Source organism: Lotus japonicus, chromosome 3, assembly GCF_012489685.1.
Source record: "Lotus japonicus ecotype B-129 chromosome 3, LjGifu_v1.2".
Lineage (NCBI taxonomy): Eukaryota > Viridiplantae > Streptophyta > Magnoliopsida > Fabales > Fabaceae > Lotus > Lotus japonicus.
In genome coordinates, this window is record NC_080043.1 from 94,620,476 (window position 1) to 94,643,111 (window position 22,636).

The 22,636-nt window shown below is 36.5% G+C and overlaps 2 protein-coding genes and 1 long non-coding RNA gene across 3 annotated transcripts; 2 read left to right on the plus strand and 1 right to left on the minus strand.

Annotated features, from left to right (window-relative positions):
• Positions 1 to 7,133: 7,133 nt before the first annotated feature.
• LOC130743066 (uncharacterized) lies at positions 7,134 to 8,606 on the plus strand. The gene is made up of 2 exons (XM_057595170.1): positions 7,134 to 7,389; positions 7,613 to 8,606. Exons 1-2 carry the CDS (start codon positions 7,170 to 7,172, stop codon positions 8,395 to 8,397), a joined length of 1,005 nt encoding a protein of 334 aa, XP_057451153.1. The 5' UTR covers positions 7,134 to 7,169; the 3' UTR covers positions 8,398 to 8,606.
• A 7,537-nt stretch (positions 8,607 to 16,143) lies between these two features.
• Positions 16,144 to 17,624, plus strand: LOC130747689 (uncharacterized). The gene is made up of 2 exons (XM_057600699.1): positions 16,144 to 16,407; positions 16,631 to 17,624. Exons 1-2 carry the CDS (start codon positions 16,188 to 16,190, stop codon positions 17,413 to 17,415), a joined length of 1,005 nt encoding a protein of 334 aa, XP_057456682.1. The 5' UTR covers positions 16,144 to 16,187; the 3' UTR covers positions 17,416 to 17,624.
• Positions 17,625 to 18,366: 742 nt separating this feature from the next.
• LOC130747690 (uncharacterized) lies at positions 18,367 to 19,850 on the minus strand. Its single transcript, XR_009022456.1, has 2 exons — positions 18,707 to 19,850; positions 18,367 to 18,627 (listed from the first exon to the last, which is right to left on the minus strand). It is a non-coding gene; the product is annotated as an uncharacterized LOC130747690 (long non-coding RNA).
• Between the last annotated feature and the right edge of the window lie 2,786 nt (positions 19,851 to 22,636).

Below are 22,636 nucleotides of genomic sequence, written 5' to 3' on the forward strand. Positions count from 1 at the left end.
TTCCCGCGAGTAGTCAAGGAGGCCTGGGACGCTCATGTTGATTGGAGTCCCTCTTCCTCAGCTTTCCGTGACGCTGCAACCCACTGGAATTCGGAGGTGTTTGGGGAAATTGGGAAGCGAAAAAGGAAACTCATGCGGCGGCTTGAAGGGATAAATAATAAGCTCCGGATGCAGCATATTCCTTATCTTGAGAAACTGCAAAAACGTCTTTGGGAGGAGTACTATGAAGCGTTAATTCAAGAGGAATTATTATGGAAACAAAAATCCAGAATTTCTTGGCTCAACCATGGTGATAAGAACACTCGTTACTTCCATACAACAACTTTGGTTCGTAGGAAAAGGAACAAAATTGAGGCCTTGACCGATGATGGGGGTAACTTGGTGACGGACCCGAATGCTCTTCGTGCCATGGCGGTTGATTACTTCCAACGCCTCTACACGAGCCCAGGTGATGGCCATCCTCTTCCCTCTTGCATGTCCTTCCCGAGACTCTCAAGGGAGACTATTTGCGAGATCATGAAGCCCTTGGATGCACATGAGATACGTGCTGCAGTGTTTAGCATGGGCGCCTTAAAAGCTCCAGGCCCAGATGGCTTGAACCCACTTTTCTTTCAAACTCAATGGGAGATAATTGGTAAATCAGTTGTTGAGTTCATCCAGAGTTGTGTCATGTGCCCAGAGAAGGTGAAGGAGGTGAATGATACCCTCATAGTTCTGATCCCCAAGCTTGAGAGGCCGAATCTCCTCTCGCAATTTCGGCCTATAGGCTTGTGTAATGTGATTTATAAGACTCTGACCAAGGCTATTGCAAACCGTTTGAAAGGGGTGCTTGGAGATCTTGTTGCCCCAAACCAATGCAGTTTCATACCAGGAAGACAGAGTTCCGATAACATTATTATTGCTCAAGAGGTTTTCCACTCTATGCGTTACCTAAAGCGGAAAAACGGATGGGTAGCCATGAAGATCGACCTTGAGAAAGCTTATGATAGGCTCAATTGGAATTTTTTACGGGATACTCTACTGGAAGTGGGCTTTGACCATAGCTTTTGTGACTTGATTGTTAATTGTGTATCCTTAAGCTCCTTCCAAGTGATGTTTAATGGTAGTAAAACTGACAAGTTCACCCCTTCCAGAGGCATCAGACAAGGTGATCCTATTTCCCCTTATCTCTTTGTCTTATGTATTGAGAGGTTGGCCCATATGATCCAGCATGAAGTTGACGGCGGCCGATGGAAGCCCATTTTCCTCAACAAAAATGGCCCACCAATTACTCATCTTTTCTTCGCTGACGATCTCCTCTTATTTGGAGAAGCTTCACTAGATCAAATGGCTTTAATGATGCAGTGCCTAGACTCCTTTTGTGAGGCCTCTGGCCAAAAGGTTAGTAAAGAGAAATCTCGTATTTTGGTTTCTAATAATGTTAATCGAGGTGTTGCTCACAGGTTGAGCCAGTTGGCAGGTATTGGCATTACCTCCGATCTCGGTAAATACCTTGGCGTTCCCCTTCTCCACAAAACTCCAACAAGAGCTACCTATGATTTTATCCTAGAGAGAACCCAGAAGCGTCTTAGTGCGTGGAAGGCGTCCACCCTGAGTTTGGCTGGTCGAGTTACGTTAGCCAAATCTGTGATAGCTGCTCTACCATCATATTGCATGCAGACAATGTTAATTCCTAAAGGGGTTTGTGAGAAGCTGGACAAACTTCAGCGGGACTTCGTGTGGGGATCGGAAAATGGCCAAAAGCGGGTTCACCAGGTTAATTGGGATGTGATTTGCAGTCCTAAGTCTCAGGGTGGCCTAGGTTTCCGATTGTCCTCAGATTTCAATCAAGCACTATTAATGAAATTGGGTTGGGGGCTGATCAATCAACCTTCTTCGCTCTGGGTGCGCGTTCTTCGTAGTAAGTACGGGTGTGGAGATTCTGTGTTACCCTTGGTGAGGAAGTGCAGTCGCGAATCCTTGGTGTGGCGTGGTATCCGCTCCACGTGGGATACCTTACTGACAGGGTGCAGATGGAAGGTGGGGAACGGGGCACAAGTTAATTTTTGGTCCGATTCTTGGTTGCTCTCGGGTCATAAGCTCCAGGATGTGATCGAGCAACCTATTCCCCATGACTTGCGTGAGCTTCCAATAAACCACTTCTATGAGGCAGGGAGGGGGTGGAAATTGTTTCTCTTCTCCCATATACTACCTCACAGATTTATCAGTGAAATTCTTGGAGATAATACTCCCCATCTCTCAAGCGATGCCCCTGACACAATTCAATGGGCCTATAATCCGAATGGGCAGTTCACTACGAAAACTGCATATGAGTTGGTGGCGGGCAGGCCTCTCCAGCGCACTCACGAAAAACTCTGGAAGGCAGTTTGGAAAATAAGAGGCCCGCAACGGGTGAGAGTGTTCCTCTGGAAACTTTTGAATAATGGTGTGCTCACTAATGTCGCTCGCCTCCGACGGCATATGGCCTCCTCTGATATATGCCCTCTCTGTGCTACCTCTGCAGAAACCTTGATCCACCGTTTTCGTGATTGTAGTGTTGTCCAATCCTTTTGGTCAGCAGCGTTACCTGGTGGAGGCGCTTCTAGTTTCTTCATAACCGATTGGGACGCTTGGTTGGAGGATAATATTACAGATTCTTTGGGGATGTCTTCCGGATTGGATTGGCCTCGGTTCTTTGCTTCTGCTTTATCTGCCATTTGGCGAATGAGGAACGAATTGGTCTTTCATGGCACAGCGCATAGTTCAACTCGCGTTTGGGGCTTTATACGGACTCTAGGCATGGAAGAAATCACTACAAATAGAGCTTTGTCTTCCTCCCTGAGTTTTTTACAGGGCCAGCAACGGGGTTCGTTTTCTGGAGGTGGATCCAGCACCAGGTTGGAGCATTGGACTAGACCGCCCGAGGGCTGGGTTAAGGCTAACGTTGACGGGGCTCTCGCCTCCGACCTTCGCGCGAGTTGTGGTGGTGCAATCCGTGATTCAGCAGGGGACTGGAGGATAGGTTTTAGTCTTAATATTGGTGATCTTGGCAGACCGGATGCGTTTCTGGTTGAGCTCCTCGCTGTTCAAGCAGCAGTGAACCTCATTGTTAGCTTGGATATCCCACAAGTCATCGTTGAAAGTGATTCTGACCAAGTGATTGATCTGTTAAATGGCCAGGCCATCTCTTACCACCAATTTGGTCATCTTGCTGCAGCTATTCTGGAGCTAGCCTCAGTTCATGGTTCTATTCGCTTCCAGTACTGCCCCAGGGATTCTAACTGTCTGGCAGATTACCTTGCTAAGGTGGGACTTTCTCTGCCGGTTGGTCTTCACACCTATGATTCTCCCTTCGGCGAGTGTCATTCGTGGCTGCAAAGGGATTTGATGGTCCCTCTTCCCCGTTCTTTAGGGCCTGCTGCTTCCTAGTTTCTTTCTGTTTGGGTTTTCCCTCATTGTAACCAAAAAAAAAAAAAAACCAGTGCATTAATTAGTCTTATTACATGTTTTTTTAATGAGCGTTTTTATCCCCAAGGGGTCTGATAATTAGGAATGAATGAGTAATATTTATAAAATTGAATACTATATTTAAAATTAATTATCATATTTTTTCAATAGAAACATCTATTCATCATCTTCCAAAAATTATTATTTCATTTTGGTGGTTCCTAATTAGTGTACTAACACTCTATTTATTACCAAATTATTTGGATAGATAAAAACACCAAAGAGGAGTTTGGCGAAAAAGGGCAATACCACCTTTATTTAGTAAAAGATCAAAGTGGTGAGAGAGGTCTATAACCTTTAAATGAAATTATAAATAATTGACATATTCATTAATATTTTATTATTAAAAACAGTTTCAATATTTCATTTTTCATTTAAACTTTTTTTATTTAAGTTTTATCAGCAATGGACTGTTAGAAACACACAACTTAACTTTTTGTGAACAAAAAAGATAAGACAATTCATAAATAATTTATTTTTACTCATACTATCACTTTCAAGTGAAGACATGGTACATTAATATTTTAGATTTTGGCACCACAATCATACGTACATAAACATACACCTCCAACGCAAATCCCACGACCTTGAGCCTTAATATACTTAAAAAAACACATCTTTTCACAATTTGGCTCGTTTCCGCAAGGACCTAGCGATGTCGAACATGTTGAAGTTTTTTGTTCACTTGTCCCTGCCACAACTTAGAAAATGCAAAAATAACTTTAGAAAATACAAGTGATAGCTGAAATATTTTACAAAATGCAAAAAATAAGAAGTGTTCAACATAAAATACAAAGTGCTATACTTAAAATACAGAGAGCCTTATCGATTTATAAATTTTTTTGGTAGCAACAAGGTATTTTAAGAACACCCAAAAATTTGGAACAAGTAAAGGACCTCAAGTACTAAAAAATTGACTTTTCAAGAAAAAATCATATGAGAAAATATTCTTTCAAAGCACATTTAACATCCATCCTTAAAGAAAGATATGGACGTAAGAGACAATTGATTGATGAGTAAAAAACTGATCCGCGACGCGATGGAAAAATAAGAGAATGTTTGGTATAGAAAATATGTGAAAATAAGATGAAATTGAAAGTGAGTGCGAACATATAAAATTTGTTAGTATACCTGTTGTGAAGAGAAGTCCAATAAATAAAATTAGTATGAAGGAAATCTTAGCCATCGTCAGTAGCTGAAATGTCAATACGTTTATGTGTTTGTCTTTGCTGAAATACTGAAAGTAAAATCAAAGATTTATATAACCTTAGTAGTTGGTCTCATGCTTCAAACGAGTCATTCTCTTCCACCTTTTATAATACAAGTTTCCTTGGTTTGAATTTCCATAGTTATTTCTATTTATTGTAGTCAATATTTTTTCTCTTATTTAAGAAATTAAAATCTTTAATTGTAGTCAATCATTATTTACATTATCAATATATTAGTCTTAAAATATACAAAAAAATAATTCAAAAATTAAATATTGAGACTAATCTCTATAGCAAGATATTAATAAAGGATACTATTGATTATTTCACTCACACGTTATACTAGTCTGAAACAGAAAAAATACAAAACAATTAATTAAAATATGAAACATTAAAACTACTTTTCATGACAAAATATTAATGAATGAATCTATTTATTATTTCAGTCAAAAGCGATAAATGTAGTGTCATTCTTGCGTATCAAAAAAATGTAAAACTATTGTTAAACAAACACAAATACTGACAAAAATATGAAATTAAGAAACTACTTTCCCTGAAAAAATATTAATGAATGATATTAATAATTGGTTATTTCAAGAAAAAGTAGTATAACATATACTATTTTTAAACAACAATAAAATATTAAAAAATAATATAAATATAAACATTGAACAACTTTACATAACAAAAGTATTAGTTAATGATATTATTGATTATTCTAATTAAAAATTAAAAATAATATATTAGTCTTTAAATAAATGCTTAAAAATAATTGAAATATGAAACACTGAAACTCATTCCCTTGACCAAATATTAGTGAATGATATTATTGATTATTTCAGTCAAAAGTGATAAATATTTTATTAATCTTAAACAAAATAAAATGCTAAAAAATAATAATAATAAAATCTTAATGAACGAAATTATTGATCATTTTTGTTAAGAGTTATCAATATTTTAAACTATTCAACATATTGCTTAGTGTCTTATTATTAAATAAAATTAGAAAATTGAATATTATTATTGATAATATAAGTTCTTAACTAATTATAGAGTCTACAAACTGATTAAAAGTGATGAGTAGGGGCTAGGGGACCATGTTATGTTACTCCAAGAATATTTTTCTAAAAATATTCCTCATTCTATATTTTATTAAAAAAACAATGGTTACTTCTGACGAGAATATATCATTGTTTAATTCTTATGGAAGAATAAATCTTTCATTCATGACATAATAACATTTCTCAATTTCTTCTAAGATCACGCGATCGAAAGGATTAAAGAAGGTTGTTGTGACGCTCGGGGCCGACGAGGGCGGGGAGTGATCGCCGGTGCTGAGGCACGGACAAGGAGCGGCTCCCGGCAGGCTTCTAGGCGGAGGGACACATGAATGAACCGATCTCACACCCGAACAAGAGATATTCCAAGACTGTATAGGGATGGACTATACAGTTGAGGAGAGCATAAAAGATTTGATTTTACTACCCATAACAACAAGTTGCAACTTCTTTTCGAGAGCAAAACTCATAAGAACTCCATGGTTAAGTGTGCTAGCCTTGGAGCAATATTATGATGGGTGACCTCCTGGGAAGTTTTCCCGGGAAGCGCACGAGTGAGGACAAAGCGCGTTGAAAAGACTCGTGTTGTTACCGTGATGTCAGTCGTCAAGTCAGGATGTTACAAATGGTATCAGAGCCGACCTCTCCTAGTACGGTGTGGTTCGGGGACGAACCAAGCGGAAGTTGGTGGGCCTGTGACGCCAGGGGCCAACGAGGGCGGGGAGTGATCGCCGGTGCTGAGGCACGGAAAAGGAGCGGCTCCTGGCAGGCTTCTAGGCGGAGGGGCACATGAATGAACCGATCTCACACCCGAACAAGAGGTATTCCGAGACTGTATAGGGATGGACTATACAGTTGAGGAGGGCATAAAAGATTTGATTGTACTACCCATAACAACAAGTTGCAACTTCTTTTCGGGAACACAACTCATAAGAACTTCATGGTTAAGTGTGCTAGCCTTGGAGCAATGTTATGATGGGTGACCTCCTGGGAAGGAAGACAAAGCGCGCTGAAATGACTCGTGTTGTTACCGTGAGGCCAGTCGTCAAGTCAGGATGTTACACAAAACTTCATAGTTCTATTTCCCTATATTTAAAGAATGATGGTCCAACTGTTCCTTGGGGGACTCTGCCTTGATAGCATTAGGTTGGCCTTTTATAGACCTACTGGATATCCCTTCAAATAATGATTGACTCTTTCATATCTTCAATTTTAAGTTTTCTTTGATAAATTGTTGTCTAAAGATGCTATTGCGGGTTCATATAACTTAAATGCCTAATATTTCAATTTGGCTGTGTATGTGATTCTTTTCCCTTTTAACATCTCGACATATTTTGCTCATGCAAAGACTTAAATATCCAGCTACAATCGGTTAGGGAAGGATGCTGATGGAGCAGATGCAGAAGAGATTATTGAAATGGGCAGTAAAGCCTCAGTTGCTGATCAAAAGATGCAAGTGGAAGAAAATGTTCATTCTCAAATAAAAGCATTTTGCACGTTCATGGATGAAAAAATTCGTCCAAATGAAAAGATTGTGACTGACTCCTTTGAGTTATCTCAACAAGCAAACAATTTGCCTCACCATAGTGGACCTAGTTCAGCTAAGGGTCGGTGTGACCCACCAACTAACAATCCTGGTGAGTTAATTTTTGTTTTAATTTCCCCCTTTTGACTTGTCATTTGGCTATATAAAATAAATTCCTCTTCCTTTGGATCCAGTTCCAATGTGGTAATGTGGTATATAAAATTAATCTGTTCTGTAGCAATGAGTGTACCTTTATTTGTTTATTCATATCTTTCATGTTACTGTGAAACTTTCTAACCTTCAACTCTTTATTTATTGATGTGTTTGTTGCACAGCTGTCTCTAAACGAAGGCCATTAAGCCAAGCTGAAGTTTCTCAGAAATTAAAGGATCAAATTGGCTACAGTCTCTATGTAAAACCTTCTCAAATATCTCACAAGGATGCTGGGCAAGGTCTATTTTTAGATGGGGTAGCAGATGTGGGTGCTGTGCTAGCCTTTTATCCTGGTGTAGTCTACTTTCCATCTCATTGTCATTGTATTCCTGGATATCTTGATGAGAAGAACCCCTATTTGATAACAAGATATGATGGAACTGTCATTGACGCCCAACCTTGGAGTCGTAGAGGTGATCGGCAAGAACTGTGGAATGGTAGAAATATGTTAGAAAACAAGGCTGAAATGGAAGGAGCTGAGAAAGGTGCAGACAGCCTAAGTAAGCCTTTGGAAGGATCCCAAGTAGATAGTAGTGATGATGTACTTGAGTGTAGAAACCCATTAGCCTTGGCACACTTCGCTAATCACCCTGCAAAAGGGATGCTTCCAAATGTCATGGTTTGCCCTTATGACTTTCCATTGACTGAAAACAACATGAGAGTTTACATTCCTAATATCTTATATGGAAATGCAGAGGTCAATGTGAAGAGTTTTAGCAGGTTTTGGTTCAAAAATGGGGTTTCAAGAAATAGTGAATCAAAAGTTCCTACTCTAAATACTGTTTTTTTGGTAGCAACTAGGGCTCTTCAAGATGAGGAACTGCTTCTGAACTACGGGCTGAGCAACTCTAAGCGGCGGCCAGAATGGTATGCTCCACTGGATGAAGAAGAGGACATGAGCAGTTGAAACTAGCCAATATCTATTGGAGCCATAAGTCTCTGTAGATATTCAGAGCACACCCTTTATCACGATGGTGGCTTAATGAAGTAATTTTTCCTCAAGAAGCTGTAGTAGTCACAATTTTTTGGATGTTATCTCTAAGTAATAAGAATGAGGTCATTTTGTAACGGATGAAGTATGTGATGACGAAATTTCTATGAGATTTATTTTGGACATTTTGCACTTATCCATCACATTATAACAAGTTAAACTACAACGACTTGATAAGTTACAACTACATCCTTGATTCTAAGGAACTAAATCAAAGTTTTTGTTAGCTTAGGTCTTACAAGTTACAAGGGCTGCAAAAAGTTTTTCTGTCTAACACAAGTATTCTTCTATTTGAGTTGGAAATATTCACATTCTAGTTGTACTAACTTTTTGAATTTTTTTCATACAAAAGAGTCAAAAAATCAAATATATATCACTTGAACCAACCACTCATTTGTTAAAGGCCACACAATTGAATTTTTCTTTCATGTCTCATGCTTAGAACATATATATATATATATATATATATATATATATATATATATATATATTCCTTCGTATTAATCAAGGCTATTTGAGGCGAATTCAAATATTTAAGCCCCTTTTAATTTATGGTTACCCTTCCCCCTTACCTTATCTTAGCAGCACACATATGTCTTTCATATCTTTTTGAGTTTATCTCTTACCTAAAACATTTTTCTCTGAAAAACTGCAAGTACACGTGTTGTATAGAACATGCATGTACCTATTTTGCCTTAAATCCCCTGTCTCTTTGTGCTTAGGTTTCAGGAAAGCTTTCTACTTTAGTTTTCCTTGCAAATCTTCAGAGGTTTTGTCCTGCTTGCTTATAAATAGCTCACTTAATTTATCTGTGTACCTTAAGGCAGCAAGTAAGGTGATTAGAGAATCATTTAAACCACTATCAAACAAGTACTAATTTCGTCACTTCTTCAAAATTCAGCCAGCTGTCTCTTGAAAACGTGGATCCCAAAAATGGAATGTTAATTTGTGTTCCCATGATGCCAATGACGCCTCTCCCAAAACTCTCCCCCTATAGCCCCACATTTTCCTCTGTAAAACCTCCTTCCACCACAGTCCTCACTTCTCACTCTTGTCAGGAGGATCATATCATCATGTGAAAACTCTCTCATGTTCCATAATGTTAATATTTTGTATATATCCGTGTGTTGCCGCAGGTGCCACCAAGACGAAACACATATATGCCGTTTGGAAATGGAGTCCACTCTTGTCCAGGCAGGGAGCTGGCTAAGCTTGAGGTGCATGTCCTCCTCCACCACCTCACCGTTTCTTGCAGGTACATTCACGATTCATGTCTTTCTCCTTATTATGAAGGTTTGATTATGATGATAAATAATGAAGATTTGTGTGATTAGTTGTCCTTAAGTTCATTAATTGATACATTAAGTTTAAGAATGAATTAATTGAAACTTCACTAGTATTTAGCACCATCTGATTGACAAGATGAATTTTGTCCATGAATTTGATGGACTAAAGTAATTATATTTTGTATCAATAACAGTTATATGTTTATGTCCATGAATTTTGTCCATGAATTTGATAGATGATAAGATGAGAGAGATAGAAATAAAAAAAGGTGGAAATGAAGTGTTTAAAAAATAAGGTGTGTATATATCATTACTGGAGCTGAAAGATGCCATGAAAAGGATCTATATCTGGTATGTTGTGTTTGCTTCCGTCTGATCAATTCCATGTTGTCATTGAGGCCTTGTGGGAACCCCTCTCCAAGTTACTCATTTCTTCAATGATGACTGGGTAAGTTCGATTGAAAAATTTGTATATTATCTCTATTGAGGCTTGCTATTATGGTTGTAAATGTAGGAGTGTTATTTACTTGAAAATCTGATATGAATTATGCTCCCAAACCTTGACATGTGTGAAAGAGATCTAGAGAAGCCAAAGGCAGAAAGTACTAAAATGGACTTAGAAGGATTGCTGCATGACAGTGAAAATGTACTCGACTTTGGTCAAAAAAATTATTAAAGATTTCTTAAATTATAATAAGATCAATATACCCCTTTCATAATAATTTTAAAATAATAGAAAATAATGACAATGTTAATACACAATAATAAATGTAAATATTTAATACTCCATCTGTTCCTAATTATAAGATTTCTTAAAAAATATTTGTTGTACCTTAATATAAGACCCCCTACTAATTTGAAGAAAAAATTATTATTTTTTTTCCATATTTACCCATGACATTTATTAAGAGAGAGGGAGAGAGAGTAAATATTAAAGAGATAGTGGGAAACAATTAATTCAAGGCTTAATGACTCTTTTGATCCCTCACTTATCACGGTTTTGCACTTTTGGTCCCTTCAGAAGAAATTTTTTTTAGCAAAATTAGTCCCTCACATTTATACACTTTTGCCGTTTTAGTCCCAAATAGATAGGGATCATTTTTAATTTGCAAAGGATTAAGCAATGTAGAGGATCAAAAGTGCTAATTTTTTTATTTTGGACAGAAAAGTGCAAAATCATGACAAGTGAGAGACTTTGCAGTCCCAGACCAGATCAAGAAGCTGGTCCCTCCAAAGGTAGCTTTGTTGTTCTAGCAGGCAGTCCACAACAAGTTGGCCACAAGAATGAACCTCTGGCAAAGAGGGATACTTCAGGAAGACAACAGGTATTGTTGCTTTTGTAACCTGAACATTGAGACTGTTAATCATCTTTTTGTGACATGCCCTCGGGTTAGTGCTATCTGGTATAATATCTTCAGCAAAGAAGGGATTTTGTGGGCAAATCCAAACTCCTTGCTGGCTCTACATGAGGAGTGGAATAATTTCAGCTCCTCTATGGACAACACCATTTGGAAAATTATTCCATACTCTCTTGTGTGGTCAGTATGGATGGCAAGAAATAACATAATCTTCAGAGGAAGAGGAGTTCAATCTCAAGAGATTGAAGACATGTATATATTACGAGTGGCATGGTGGGTGAGAAATGCATGGCCAGGCTGTCCTTATGATACAAATCAGTTGACAAGGAACTTGGGAAGCATCCAACTTCCAAAATCTGCTTCTGTACCTAGACAGGTGTCTTGGTTACCCCCGGACGCTGGGTTACTGAAATGCAATGTTGATGGAGCATCCAAAGGCAACCCTGGTAACAGTGGTGCTGGGGGAGTTATTAGAGATTCCAACAAGAAATACGTGGGGTATTTTGCTCTGGGAATTGGATTTGGGTGGGCCTATGAGGCTGAAGTAAAAGCAATTTTATATGGTCTACTATTTTGTCACCAAAACCTTCTAAGGAATCTGGTTCTTGAAAGCGACTCCACAATGGCAATAGGATGGGTAGTCTCAAAAGAGAAAAGACCATGGAAGCTAAGGAATGAGCTGAACAAAATTGATCTATTGATGACAGAAGTCAATTGCTTGGAAATAAGACACATTGTTAGAGAAGGCAACTCAGAAGCTGATTTGCTAGCAAATATGGGATGTGAAGCCACTACCCCCATATGGGTACTGCTTGAGGATAGGAGCATGGATGTGTTACCAGTTGGGTGATATGTCTGCTGATAAGGTCTACCAGCAAAATGTCATAAAATGGCAGGAGAATTCTACCAGGTACCCCGCAAGGTCATGACTTTTGAAAAGCTCTTCCTGGTTCCTGGCCCATTGCCACGGCAATGGAAAAGGTATATCATGGAATTGATCCTATTTTAAAAGAGATGCATTTAGAGCTTGTTGCGTGTTGAACGTCAATATGGAGCTGGTGGGGAAGCTTTGGCTGTAATGCACTGGAACAGGTTTATTATAGATAGATTAGTAGTTAAGTGGTATTTTCATTTGTAATTCAATGGTGATGGAGAGAGTAGCTCTAACTCATGTACTGTAACTGGCACTTTGGTTGTGTTCTGTAATTTGGTCTATGACCTCTTTAATCATAATATCATTTGACTTTTCAAAAAAAAATGACAAGTGAGAGACCAAATGAGCTATTAAGCCTTAATGCAATGATGAAATAGATAAGGGTAAATATGAAATATTGTATAACTTTTATTAAAACCAGTGCATTAATTAGTCTTATTACATGTTTTTTTAATGAGCGTTTTTATCCCCAAGGGGTCTGATAATTAGGAATGAATGAGTAATATTTATAAAATTGAATACTATATTTAAAATTAATTATCATATTTTTTCAATAGAAACATCTATTCATCATCTTCCAAAAATTATTATTTCATTTTGGTGGTTCCTAATTAGTGTACTAACACTCTATTTATTACCAAATTATTTGGATAGATAAAAACACCAAAGAGGAGTTTGGCGAAAAAGGGCAATACCACCTTTATTTAGTAAAAGATCAAAGTGGTGAGAGAGGTCTATAACCTTTAAATGAAATTATAAATAATTGACATATTCATTAATATTTTATTATTAAAAACAGTTTCAATATTTCATTTTTCATTTAAACTTTTTTTATTTAAGTTTTATCAGCAATGGACTGTTAGAAACACACAACTTAACTTTTTGTGAACAAAAAAGATAAGACAATTCATAAATAATTTATTTTTACTCATACTATCACTTTCAAGTGAAGACATGGTACATTAATATTTTAGATTTTGGCACCACAATCATACGTACATAAACATACACCTCCAACGCAAATCCCACGACCTTGAGCCTTAATATACTTAAAAAAACACATCTTTTCACAATTTGGCTCGTTTCCGCAAGGACCTAGCGATGTCGAACATGTTGAAGTTTTTTGTTCACTTGTCCCTGCCACAACTTAGAAAATGCAAAAATAACTTTAGAAAATACAAGTGATAGCTGAAATATTTTACAAAATGCAAAAAATAAGAAGTGTTCAACATAAAATACAAAGTGCTATACTTAAAATACAGAGAGCCTTATCGATTTATAAATTTTTTTGGTAGCAACAAGGTATTTTAAGAACACCCAAAAATTTGGAACAAGTAAAGGACCTCAAGTACTAAAAAATTGACTTTTCAAGAAAAAATCATATGAGAAAATATTCTTTCAAAGCACATTTAACATCCATCCTTAAAGAAAGATATGGACGTAAGAGACAATTGATTGATGAGTAAAAAACTGATCCGCGACGCGATGGAAAAATAAGAGAATGTTTGGTATAGAAAATATGTGAAAATAAGATGAAATTGAAAGTAAGTGCGAACATATAAAATTTGTTAGTATACCTGTTGTGAAGAGAAGTCCAATAAATAAAATTAGTATGAAGGAAATCTTAGCCATCGTCAGTAGCTGAAATGTCAATACGTTTATGTGTTTGTCTTTGCTGAAATACTGAAAGTAAAATCAAAGATTTATATAACCTTAGTAGTTGGTCTCATGCTTCAAACGAGTCATTCTCTTCCACCTTTTATAATACAAGTTTCCTTGGTTTGAATTTCCATAGTTATTTCTATTTATTATAGTCAATATTTTATCTCTTATTTAAGAAATTAAAATCTTTAATTGTAGTCAATCATTATTTACATTATCAATATATTAGTCTTAAAATATACAAAAAAATAATTCAAAAATTAAATATTGAGACTAATCTCTATAGCAAGATATTAATAAAGGATACTATTGATTATTTCACTCACACGTTATACTAGTCTGAAACAGAAAAAATACAAAACAATTAATTAAAATATGAAACATTAAAACTACTTTTCATGACAAAATATTAATGAATGAATCTATTTATTATTTCAGTCAAAAGCGATAAATGTAGTGTCATTCTTGCGTATCAAAAAAATGTAAAACTATTGTTAAACAAACACAAATACTAACAAAAATATGAAATTAAGAAACTACTTTCCCTGAAAAAATATTAATGAATGATATTAATAATTGGTTATTTCAAGAAAAAGTAGTATAACATATACTATTTTTAAACAACAATAAAATATTAAAAAATAATATAAATATAAACATTGAACAACTTTACATAACAAAAGTATTAGTTAATGATATTATTGATTATTCTAATTAAAAATTAAAAATAATATATTAGTCTTTAAATAAATGCTTAAAAATAATTGAAATATGAAACACTGAAACTCATTCCCTTGACCAAATATTAGTGAATGATATTATTGATTATTTCAGTCAAAAGTGATAAATATTTTATTAATCTTAAACAAAATAAAATGCTAAAAAATCATAATAATAAAATCTTAATGAACGAAATTATTGATCATTTTTGTTAAGAGTTATCAATATTTTAAACTATTCAACATATTGCTTAGTGTCTTATTATTAAATAAAATTAGAAAATTGAATATTATTATTGATAATATAAGTTCTTAACTAATTATAGAGTCTACAAACTGATTAAAAGTGATGAGTAGGGGCTAGGGGACCATGTTATGTTACTCCAAGAATATTTTTCTAAAAATATTCCTCATTCTATATTTTATTAAAAAAACAATGGTTACTTCTGACGAGAATATATCATTGTTTAATACTATGGAAGAATAAATCTTTCATTCATGACATAATAACATTTCTCAATTTCTTCTAAGATCACGCGATCGAAAGGATTAAAGAAGGTTGTTGTGACGCTCGGGGCCGACGAGGGCGGGGAGTGATCGCCGGTGCTGAGGCACGGACAAGGAGCGGCTCCCGGCAGGCTTCTAGGCGGAGGGACACATGAATGAACCGATCTCACACCCGAACAAGAGATATTCCAAGACTGTATAGGGATGGACTATACAGTTGAGGAGAGCATAAAAGATTTGATTTTACTACCCATAACAACAAGTTGCAACTTCTTTTCGAGAGCAAAACTCATAAGAACTCCATGGTTAAGTGTGCTAGCCTTGGAGCAATATTATGATGGGTGACCTCCTGGGAAGTTTTCCCGGGAAGCGCACGAGTGAGGACAAAGCGCGTTGAAAAGACTCGTGTTGTTACCGTGATGTCAGTCGTCAAGTCAGGATGTTACAAATGGTATCAGAGCCGACCTCTCCTAGTACGGTGTGGTTCGGGGACGAACCAAGCGGAAGTTGGTGGGCCTGTGACGCCAGGGGCCAACGAGGGCGGGGAGTGATCGCCGGTGCTGAGGCACGGAAAAGGAGCGGCTCCTGGCAGGCTTCTAGGCGGAGGGGCACATGAATGAACCGATCTCACACCCGAACAAGAGGTATTCCGAGACTGTATAGGGATGGACTATACAGTTGAGGAGGGCATAAAAGATTTGATTGTACTACCCATAACAACAAGTTGCAACTTCTTTTCGGGAACACAACTCATAAGAACTTCATGGTTAAGTGTGCTAGCCTTGGAGCAATGTTATGATGGGTGACCTCCTGGGAAGGAAGACAAAGCGCGCTGAAATGACTCGTGTTGTTACCGTGAGGCCAGTCGTCAAGTCAGGATGTTACACAAAACTTCATAGTTCTATTTCCCTATATTTAAAGAATGATGGTCCAACTGTTCCTTGGGGGACTCTGCCTTGATAGCATTAGGTTGGCCTTTTATAGACCTACTGGATATCCCTTCAAATAATGATTGACTCTTTCATATCTTCAATTTTAAGTTTTCTTTGATAAATTGTTGTCTAAAGATGCTATTGCGGGTTCATATAACTTAAATGCCTAATATTTCAATTTTGCTGTGTATGTGATTCTTTTCCCTTTTAACATCTCGACATATTTTGCTCATGCAAAGACTTAAATATCCAGCTACAATCGGTTAGGGAAGGATGCTGATGGAGCAGATGCAGAAGAGATTATTGAAATGGGCAGTAAAGCCTCAGTTGCTGATCAAAAGATGCAAGTGGAAGAAAATGTTCATTCTCAAATAAAAGCATTTTGCACGTTCATGGTTGAAAAAATTCGTCCAAATGAAAAGATTGTGACTGACTCCTTTGAGTTATCTCAACAAGCAAACAATTTGCCTCACCATAGTGGACCTAGTTCAGCTAAGGGTCGGTGTGACCCACCAACTAACAATCCTGGTGAGTTAATTTTTGTTTTAATTTCCCCCTTTTGACTTGTCATTTGGCTATATAAAATAAATTCCTCTTCCTTTGGATCCAGTTCCAATGTGGTAATGTGGTATATAAAATTAATCTGTTCTGTAGCAATGAGTGTACCTTTATTTGTTTATTCATATCTTTCATGTTACTGTGAAACTTTCTAACCTTCAACTCTTTATTTATTGATGTGTTTGTTGCACAGCTGTCTCTAAACGAAGGCCATTAAGCCAAGCTGAAGTTTCTCAGAAATTAAAGGATCAAATTGGCTACAGTCTCTATGTAAAACCTTCTCAAATATCTCACAAGGATGCTGGGCAAGGTCTATTTTTAGATGGGGTAGCAGATGTGGGTGCTGTGCTAGCCTTTTATCCTGGTGTAGTCTACTTTCCATCTCATTGTCATTGTATTCCTGGATATCTTGATGAGAAGAACCCCTATTTGATAACAAGATATGATGGAACTGTCATTGACGCCCAACCTTGGAGTCGTAGAGGTGATCGGCAAGAACTGTGGAATGGTAGAAATATGTTAGAAAACAAGGCTGAAATGGAAGGAGCTGAGAAAGGTGCAGACAGCCTAAGTAAGCCTTTGGAAGGATCCCAAGTAGATAGTAGTGATGATGTACTTGAGTGTAGAAACCCATTAGCCTTGGCACACTTCGCTAATCACCCTGCAAAAGGGATGCTTCCAAATGTCATGGTTTGCCCTTATGACTTTCCATTGACTGAAAACAACATGAGAGTTTACATTCCTAATATCTTATATGGAAATGCAGAGGTCAATGTGAAGAGTTTTAGCAGGTTTTGGTTCAAAAATGGGGTTTCAAGAAATAGTGAATCAAAAGTTCCTACTCTAAATACTGTTTTTTTGGTAGCAACTAGGGCTCTTCAAGATGAGGAACTGCTTCTGAACTACAGGCTGAGCAACTCTAAGCGGTGGCCAGAATGGTATGCTCCAGTGGATGAAGAAGAGGACATGAGCAGTTGAAACTAGCCAATATATATTGGAGCCATAAGTCTCTGTAGATATTCAGAGCACACCCTTTATCACGATGGTGGCTTAATGAAGTAATTTTTCCTCAAGAAGCTGTAGTAGTCACAATTTTTTGGATGTTATCTCTAAGTAATAAGAATGAGGTCATTTTGTAACGGATGAAGTATGTGATGACGAAATTTCTATGAGATTTATTTTGGACATTTTGCACTTATCCATCACATTATAACAAGTTAAACTACAACGACTTGATAAGTTACAACTACATCCTTGATTCTAAGGAACTAAATCAAAGTTTTTGTTTGAATTAGTTATTACTTATTAGGTTAGGTCTTACAAGGGCTGCACAAGTTTTTCTGTCTAACACAAGTATTCTTTTATTCGAGTTAGAAATATTCACATTCTAGTTGTACTATTTCTTTCAAATTTTTTCATAGAGAAGAGTAAAAAAATCAAATATATATCACTTGAACCAATCATTCGTTGGTTAAAGGCCACACAATTGAATTTTTCTTTCATGCATGTCTCATGCTTAGAATATCTACTACACTTTAAAAGAGACTCAAGAAATCACTATTCCTAAAAGAACTTCCAATCTGAGCCGTCTATTCCAATCTCTCTCCATTTTCACTCTTTAATCTTGGCCACTCACTTGTGAGACTTTTTTTTGCCTCACTTTCAATATGAACCATTGATTTCAACTTCTAATCCAACAGCTGATTCTCCTCCTCACCTAATCACACATCACCTGCAGTGTCTCTCTTACACACACTGTTCACATGCCACCACCAACTACACTGCCACTGCCAGGAACTTCTCCCTTCCATACGCTACCAACAACTCCACTCCCATCATTCACTTTCTCAGGTCAGAGGAGAAAGTAAGTAGAGGAAGAAGCATGCATCAACTAGAGTATAAAGCAGAAGAGAAGGTGATGAGAAAGTAGAAGGAGAAGTAGAGGCAAAATTGCATCAACAAAAGGATACAAGCAGAAGGAGAAGGAAAGGAGCATCAAAGAGGTTAGCATACATCTTATAGCAATACATATAAGAACTGATATTGATCTTATAACAATACATCTTTACATAAAAAATCAAACTTTACAGTAAAAAATTGTTCTTTTACCCTGCATATTGATATTTACATTAAAAAAAAAACTCCATCTTCAGAGGCTTGCATGTCACATTTGGTTGACAGGGAGATGATCTAGAAGGGAGAGGAGAAGGATTCAGTGAATGAAAATATTAAAAGAACAAAATCAAGTAAAAATGTGATTTTAACATACCTTAGAGCCTAAAATGTCCGATCCAGGTGCTTCTTGACTCGGATTTTGGTGAAAAAATCGTTGCTTGTGTAGCTCAGATTGTAAAAATCTCCGATCCATGTGGTTCTTAACTCGGATTTGGAGAAAAATGAGGGTTTTGGATCTGTAGGGGGCGAAAATTAGGGTTTAGGATCGTTTGGGGGCGAAAATGGTGGAGGGGACCAGAGGAGTGGAAGAAGAAGAATACGGTTTGAAGAACAGCAGAAGAAGAGGAAAAAATCAGAGGAAGAAAAGGATTAGGGGAAGAACAGTAAGAGTAGCGGCTAGGGTTTTAGAGAGAAGGGAGAAAGGGAGGAAGAAGAAGAAGAAGAAGAAGAAGAAGAAGAAGAAGAAGAAATGAAGAGAGGAGGAAGCAGACGAGATTTCAGAGAAGGAGAGAGGCAGCGGCTAGGGTTTTGGGTGAGGAAGAGAGGAAATGATCTTTATATAGTGGGTGACCTGCTGAGCAGGTCATCCAGCCGTTTTGGACCATTTCCAGACCGGTTATAGCCGGTTTTTTTACCAGTTTTCTTCCCTTTTTCAGCTTTTATTGTTTAAATATTAAGTAAAATTATTTATGTATAAAATCATAATTAATTGTTTCCAAAATATAATTTAAGGCCACTAAATAAAAGCTGAAGAAGTTTTTTTAATCCGAAATTGGTGGGTAAATTTTGAAGTCTGTATTTGAATTTAGTTGAACAAAATCTCAGAAATACCCGTAGTAACCCAAATTAAGTGGATATGCAATATTTTCTCTCAGAGCAATCAAAGATTCCATAGTCGTAAATAAATGTTTAATTCTGGAAATGTACAAATTGTGATGATCCCATACAGTAGTCGAGTCAAGTAACAAGGATCAATAGTACTTATCCAAACAATTATTACTTGAACAAATCAAACAACAGAGTGGATATTACAAAAGCAAGGGCAGAGGAAAAAAATGATATTTTTACATAGGCTGACACGCATCCACACTAATGTGTTTATTTGGCACCGAAAATTGGTTTTTTTTTTGTTATTTTAGACATAAATTGACTCACATGTTAGTGAAAATCTATCTATATATTAACCAGGCAAGATGGTTTGATCTGAGCTTCTCCTCACTTTATCCTATTCGTGTATGTTTTCTAGAGGGGGATGTTTTTAAACTTGCTAAGAAATTCCAGTATGTTTGTTCTTTAAATATGCTAAGAAATTCCTTATTGGCTTAAGTTGAAAGTAGTAAGTAAAATTGTAGTGAAGAGATTTTCATCATTTTCACTCTGAGGCTTCGTATATTTATAACAGAAACTTTAACATTGTAATTGTGTTCAAGTTATTTTGACAATGATAAATGAAAATACAACTTTTGTTATCCATATTAATGTTTATAATTAGTCGTTGATGTCTATGTTTCGGTTAAGCCATATTTTGTATTGTGATTAGTAAGGGTTACAATAAATGGTATGTGATTTAAATAGATGAAGTTAAATAAATTGATTGAATAAATATGATAAATTGAAGAACTGCTCGTCCGTGCATCGCACGGAGACGGGCTAAAATCCTAGTATAGTATTAATCAAGGCTATTTGAGGCGAATTCCAATATATAAGCCCCTTTTCATTCATGGTTACCCTTCCCCTTATCTTATCTTAGCAGCACACATATGTCTTTCATATCTAGTTGAGTTTATCTTTTAACTAAAACATTTTTCTCTGAAAAACTGCAAGTACACGTGTTGTATAGAACATGCATGTACCTATCTTTCCTTAAACCCCCCGTCTCTTTGTGCTTAGATTTGAGGAAAGTTTTCTACATTAGTTTTCCTTGCAAATCTTCAGAGGTTTGGTCTTGCTTGCTTATAAATAGCTCACTTAATTTATCTGTTTACCTTAAGGCAGCAAGTAAGGTGATTAGAGAATCAATTAAACCACTATCAAACAAGTACTAATTTCATCACTTCTTCAAAATTCAGCCAGCTGTCTCTTGAAAACGTGTTTACTCTCTGGTGCCAACAGATACACATATCTAAAAATAGCTTTGAAGTTTAAGATAGTATATGAAGCTTAAATCGTGAACAGAAACAACACTCGAAGGAATTTGATTGAGGAAATCTCGTCATATCGTGTAACATGTTAATAGAACATTAAAAGGACAACGTGGGAAATATAATGGGGGCATGTCCTTTGAAAAGGACTGACTCAAGGTGTTACCATGATGCCAATGACGCCTGTCCCAAAACTCTCCTTCTATAGCCCCACATTTTCCTCTATAAAACCTCCATCCACCACAGTCCTCACTTCTCACTCCAAATTTCACTATTCCAATTTTGAGACCAAACTCTTCCTTCTCTATGCAGCTTTTCACATCATTGCCAACTTTCTATCCTCACCTCCTTCCTTCACTGCTTTTCTGTTCTTCATTTCTTGTGTTTGTGTATCTTTTCCTACAACAATGGCTCCAATCCAAATGCAAACGTTTTCCCCCTGGTTCCATGGGTTGGCCTTACCTAGGAGAGACCTCCAAGCTCTACAATGAACATCCAAATACATTCTTCTCCAACAGACAGAAAAGGTGTATATATAGCTCTTATAGGATATAGCAAACTTGATAAGTGTATATATAGTTAATTTATATATCAGTAACAATACTTAGACACCTAAATAGTGCAAACACTACATTTTTTATCTATCTCTCTTTATATCACATCCATCATATATATATTCATATCACGTACATTACTTTTCTCGCTTCTCTTCCTTCCTCACTCTGGGTGTTTGTTAGATGTTTGCATTATTCGGATGTTTACGAATCATTTACCCTTATACCTTATATAATATATATGTGTGTGTGTGAATCAGTTTTTTAATGTTTTGTCATTGTCAATTGTATGTAGATATGGGGATATAGAATACTGGGGTGTCCTAGTGTGGTGATTTCAAGCCCTGAGGCAATGAGGACTGTGCTTGTGACTCAAGCACATCTGTTCAGGCCAACATACCCAGTAAGCAAAGAGAAGATGATAGGGCCAGAGGCTGTTTTCTTTCAGCAGGGTGAATATCACTCCATGCTCAAGAAACTGATTCAGGCCACTTTTAAGCCCTCTGCTATAAAAACATCAGTCTCTGAGGTTGAGAAAATTGTCCTTAAACTGCTGCCAACTTGGGTCAACACAACCATCAATGCCTTACAAGAGATGAAGAGGGTACATTACACTTTCACATATTGTTACTATCTCCATTCATAATCTCTTGTCGTTTTAGTTTTTTCCTATTTTTTCGAAACATCTATTGTTTTAGAAATGTAAGATTTTTTAATCAACCAACTACTTCAATTATATCTCACATCTATCAGCTCATATTTTCACCTACCAGCATTTTCATGAATTACTCAACTAATTACTTTCATTTTCTCTCTTTAACATAACTCACTTTCTAAATAAGGGTATTTAGTCAAGTTTCATAACATTTAAAGAGCGCTTAGACTGTGCAGAATCTTAAACAACCAAAGATAATGAAGATAGATTAGTTTTACTAACAAATACTTTTATATATTTGATTTTCCACATTAGGAATCTCTGAAACTTCATTTCTCTCTCTGTTGATTCTTTTCCCTGCATTTTTAGTATGCTTTTGAGGTAGCTGCCATCTCTGCCTTTGGTCAAATTATGAAGCTTGAAATGGAGCAAATTAAAGGCCTGAATAGGAGCTTGGAGAAGGGCTATAATTCCTCTCCATTATATCTTCCTGGAACTTCCTACTGGAAATCAATGAAGGTTCTTAAAATCCTTCTATTTCTTTCTCTTCTTTTTCCTACCTGTTTTCTATTGTCTATTTTTTTTTTTTGGGGTTAATTTCGGGACTTAAAGCGCCCAACTAACCTCTCTCATAGAGGGTGTTACAAGAGTCAAACCTAAAAGGAACATAGCAA

What these genes read in the sequence shown, in the direction of transcription:
- LOC130743066 (XM_057595170.1), top strand. Translation starts at nt 7,170, where the DNA reads ATGGGCAGTAAAGCCTCAGTTGCTGATCAAAAGATGCAAGTGGAAGAA. An exon ending in CCCACCAACTAACAATCCTG is followed by an intron (nt 7,390 to 7,612) that starts GTGAGTTAATTT and finishes TTTGTTGCACAG; the next exon opens with CTGTCTCTAAACGAAGGCCA.
- LOC130747689 (XM_057600699.1), top strand. Translation starts at nt 16,188, where the DNA reads ATGGGCAGTAAAGCCTCAGTTGCTGATCAAAAGATGCAAGTGGAAGAA. An exon ending in CCCACCAACTAACAATCCTG is followed by an intron (nt 16,408 to 16,630) that starts GTGAGTTAATTT and finishes TTTGTTGCACAG; the next exon opens with CTGTCTCTAAACGAAGGCCA.